Here is a 4717-nt window from a genome sequence, read left to right as displayed (position 1 = left end):
GGCAGGGGGAGGGCAGTCCTACCCTGTGGCTGCCACACAGACTCGTGGGGCCAGAAGGGCTGCTGTGTGCACAGAGGAACTTTAAGAGCTGGCAGGCCAAGCTGGGGGCAGGGAGCTGGGTCAGGGCTCAGTCCAGGGCTGGACCAGGGTCAAGGCTCAGTCTATAGCAGAGTTGTTCTTTAGTATGTGATTAGGTTCCGGGCTCAGTCTATACCATGGTTAAGTCTTGCTTGGCAACAAGGGTCAGTCTTCAGTATGTGACTGGGATCAGAGCTCAATCTGGGACTATGGTAAAGGATCAGTCTGTAACTGGGATTAGGGCTCAGGACATAATGGTTTTATCTATGACTACTGAGGGCTTAGGCTGTACCAAGGGTTGGGGTACAGAATGTGACTGTGGTCAGGACTCAATCTTTGTCAATATTTGGGGCTTAGTCTGGGATTATGGTGAAAGATCTGTCTAACTGGGATCAGGGCTCAGGTCCTAATGGTTTAATCTATGACTACTGAGGGCTTAGGTTGTACCAAGGGTCAGGTGTCTGGCTATGACTGGGATCTGGGCTTTCTGTGACCATGATCAGGGCTCAGGTTATAATGGTTTAATCTATGACTACTGAGGGCTTAGGCTGTATCAAGGGTCAGAGTGTCCAGCTGTCTCTGGGATCTGGGCTCAGTCTATAACTGGGATCAGGGCTCAGGCTGTAACAGGGTCAGGCTCAATCTGGAGCAACAGTCAGGGCTGACTTTAGAAACAGGATGAGGATCCAGCCCTAGGCCAGGGTCAGAAGTCCCTGTGACCTTTCAGCACCCACTTCCCAGACTGCCCTGAGGCCCTGCCTCACCCCCAGGACCATATGAGACTCCCTCAAGGGGCCTCATGTCCCACTCATGGATGCTCTGGACTCAAGAAGAAAGGTCAAGGGCCATTCCATCCATGCCCCTGCCTCTTGCTATGGTCTGTGTCCCCGTACGAAACCTGCAGGTAGTGAGGGCCTACGTTCTCCCCCCTCCTTCTTGCAAACTGTCCAGCAGCAGAGTCCTCTCCTTGCAGTGAGAGGGGTCAAGTCATCCATTCCACGTCAGTGAAGTGATCACCTACTATGTGCCAGCTCTGTGGGCTGGAGCCACAAGTAAGAATGATAGGCCCAGAGTTGGTGACCGGCCCAGAGCTGGGCTGGGTGGAGCTGTGGGCCATGAGCAGGTGCGTGGCTGATTCACGCAGAGTGGCTGACAGTGGGGTGGCCCAGCAGGGACAGGCATCATTGGCTCTGGGATGAGAGTGGGAAAGGGTCAGGCCAAAGATTCAGGAGTCCTCAGTCAGGTGCAGGGCCAGGCACAGGGACAGAGTGGCCTCCTGGGAGTGAGCAGAGCCACCGAGGCACAGGCCAGTGTGTGTCAGTGAGAGGAAGCACCAGGGGCCAGCAGCCAGCAGCTAAACACCAAGCCCACCGCACCAGGCAAGGTCAAGGTCAGGGGCCCCCAGCCAAGGCCTGGAGACAGAGGCAGGAAGAGGGGCCTCCAGTGGGCTTCCTGCCTCCAGGGCCCCCCACTGCCCACAGAGGAATCCGCAAGGGAGACCTCGAGGCCCCACCCCACTCACGCCTCATCAAGGGCAGGTCCTCAAGCTGCCAGCCTCTCCCCTGTCCCTGCTGCCTCCATGCCTTCCCTAGCCCCATCCCTCCCACTGTCACTTCTCCTACATCTTTCTGTCCCCTCCCCCAGCTACCTGCCCCTCTCTTGGAAATAAGGGACCCTGCACTTGTGACCTGGGATAAGGCACCTGGCCTGCCCTGCTGCTGACTGTCAACAGACCTCAGATGGAGATGCAGGTCCGGGTCAGTGCAGTGGGGCATACCTATAATCCCAGAGACTTGGGAGGCTGAGGCAGGAGGATCACAAGTGGAGGCCAGTCTCAGCTACTTAGTGGGAGAGACCCTGCCTAAAAAGAAAAAAAATAAAAAATGGCTGGGGATGTAGCTCAGTGGTAAAGTGCCCTGGGTTCAATCCTATGTACAAGAAAGGAAGAAAGAAGAGAAGACAAGACAAGACAAAAGAGAAGAGAAGAGGGGTTCCATATTGTCCATGGTTTTCTCTGGTCCGCACGGAGCCGGGCACGTGGCAATACATACAAAATTAATAGACGACTTCATGGTCAGCGAATGGCTCTCTCCCACCAGAACACCCTCTCTGGTGCCCAGATCCACCATCTATCGCTCTGTGGGCAGAGCGGGCAACTGTGGTTGGAGAGAAGGACCCGGCTTTTCATCTCGGCTGTCTGTCTCCACAGCAGCAGAGCCCGCGGCCGTGACAGAACTGGTCATGAAACCTGGAGACTGAACCTCTGGCCTACCGGGAACGAGTCTGCAGCCCTGAGTGCGAAAGTTGAGGAAACCAGCTCTGGACTAGGCCATCACAGGACCCACCTCCCCGGGCTGCAGGGGGACATCATGAGTCCGTAGGCTAAGGGGCTGAGGACAGTGAATGGACCTTCAGAGACCCCTCAGTGTCCCTTGAGTTTACTTTTGTTAGCTCTGGGGTCCACTCAGACCTTGAGATCAACTGGGGAGTTCCCCAGAGAGAAGGGGACCCAGGAAGGGAGAGGTGGGCAGGGAGGAGACAGGCACTGAGGCCGAGGGTTGCAGCGGGTGGCAGTGGCTCGCTCACCTGGCGCACCCACCCAGAGTGTGCACAGGGGCTGGCGAGGGTCTCAGGCTGCTCCGCGTCTCAGCGCAGGTGACACACAGGTGGACTTCCCCACATGCCCACACATGCTTCTGCACACTTGCTCACAATGCACACACGACCCCCAACACGCTCGCATGTGGCCACACCTCTGTCACACGCAGCGCATGGGTGCCCCGCGGGAGACGGGCCTGGACCCCCTCCCACCCACGACCTCCCCCGCTCCTCTGCCCAGCAGACAGTACACGATGGAACAGGCTTCTTCCCCTTTCCAGAGAGGCCTGTGGTGGAGGCTCTGCTGAGAGAAGGCCTCCGAGCATCAGCACAACAGAACCCTCCCAGCCACAGTGGTCACCCTGGTGGCAGCAGGGACGCAAGGTCCCTTCTGTGAGCCCCCTTCCTCCTCGGCTGGGTTGTCTTTCCTGGGTGGGAAGGAACCCAGTAAGGGGGTCAGGCGGCCCGCGGGGTTACCATTTGGGGGCAGGGTGCTGTGTGTGTGTGTGTGCACATGTGTGTCGGGTGTGCGCACGGGTTTCCCTGGGGGTCTTCTCTGGTCATGCATCTGGGAGCCCAGCCAGGGTTCCGGGAGGGGGAGCAGCCCTCAACCTGGGACTAGGAACAGTCTGTGGTGGTGACAGGCCGGGGCCCAGCCCAGCTCTTTCGCCCCCTGGGTTGTGGCTTCAGAGAAGTGACATTGGCTACTTGGGCACAGGTCCTGGTCTCTGGGAGGCAGACTTAATAGCAACGGTGTTGGAATCGACCTGATGCCACAACCTGTAGTCAATGCCCGGAGCAGCACCAAGAGCCACCTGCACCAGGCGCGGGGACACTGGGCCACCGCGCCGCCGCCCGGCCTCGCCGCCGCCGCCGCCCTTGCGGCCTGGCCCTGCTGCGCCCGGCGCGCCGCCGCCTGGGGGATGTCCTACAAGCCGAACTTGGCTGCGCACATATCCGCCGCCGCCCTCAACGCCGCTGGAAGCATCCACCCGCCTTCCACCAGCATGGCAGCATCCTCGCAGTACCGCCAGCTGCTGAGCGACTATGGCCCACCATCTCTGGGCTACACGCAGGGAACTGGGAACATCCAGGTGCCCCAGAGCAAGTACGCGGAGCTGCTGGCCATCATGGAGGAGCTGGGGAAGGAGATAAGGCCCACCTACGTGGGGAGCAAGAGCGCCATGGAGAGGCTGAAGCGAGGCATCATCCACGCTCGAGGTCTGGTTCCGGAGTGCTTAGCTGAAACAGAGCGGAATGCCAGGTCCTAGCCGCCTTGCCTGCTGGGAGGGTCTCTCGACAGTGAGAGGTGACAGCTCATCTTCCCTGTTCAGATGAAACACTTGTTTTCAAAATGATAACAGTTTAGTTTTTTCTCCCAAGATTCACAGTCTCAAAATATTGGGAAAATACTTCGAAGTTAATTAGGATTTGCATTTTACATAGTTAGGAATGACCCAGGGTTTTTATTTTTTTTTTAAAGCATTGATTTAAAAGATGCATGTGAAGTTATTTTACAGCAAACTATTTTTTGGCTCCAAGATACCAGTGACCCTTTAATCTTTTGAATACTTTATGTCACCCAAATTGTTCTTTGTTCCTTTTCATAAACTCAGTTGATCCCAAAGACTTTGTTTTAATGCATCCTGACCGCCTGCTTCACTTAGCTGGTCTCGTGTGCCATACAGTGTAGATTCTGCTTAATGGCACTTTTTTTGCTTAAGCATTTGCATGACTCTTAGTGCTTTGAAGTCAATTTTAAGAGTGCACAAATTATAAATACAGAAGAAAGAGCAACCTGCCAAATCTAACAAGGACCCCGAAAATTTTCATACTAAGACTGTATGTAGATTTCAGTTCTGTGTTTATTGTAAGTTGATCAAAACATCTGGAAGAAAATGACTAAAACTGTTTGCATCTTTGTATGTATTTATTACTTGATGTAATAAAACTTATTTTCATTAAAAAAAAAAGAATAGGAGAAGTTGAAAATTCTTTCAGTGGTTTGTTCCATGGTTTGAACATTTCAGACCAGAAAGCT

General features: G+C 55.0%; 1 protein-coding gene across 1 annotated transcript; it reads left to right on the top strand.

Annotated features, from left to right (window-relative positions):
* The first annotated feature begins 3599 nt into the window (after window positions 1-3599).
* LOC124974778 (cyclin-dependent kinase 2-associated protein 1-like) lies at window positions 3600-4123 on the top strand. The gene has a single exon (XM_047537800.1). It carries the CDS (start codon window positions 3600-3602, stop codon window positions 3945-3947), a length of 348 nt encoding a protein of 115 aa, XP_047393756.1. The 3' UTR covers window positions 3948-4123.
* Window positions 4124-4717: the final 594 nt, after the last annotated feature.

The sequence above is a fragment of the Sciurus carolinensis genome, unplaced genomic scaffold, assembly GCF_902686445.1.
Source record: "Sciurus carolinensis unplaced genomic scaffold, mSciCar1.2, whole genome shotgun sequence".
NCBI classification, from domain to species: Eukaryota; Metazoa; Chordata; class Mammalia; order Rodentia; family Sciuridae; genus Sciurus; species Sciurus carolinensis.
This window is presented reverse-complemented; position numbering and strand designations above follow the sequence as displayed.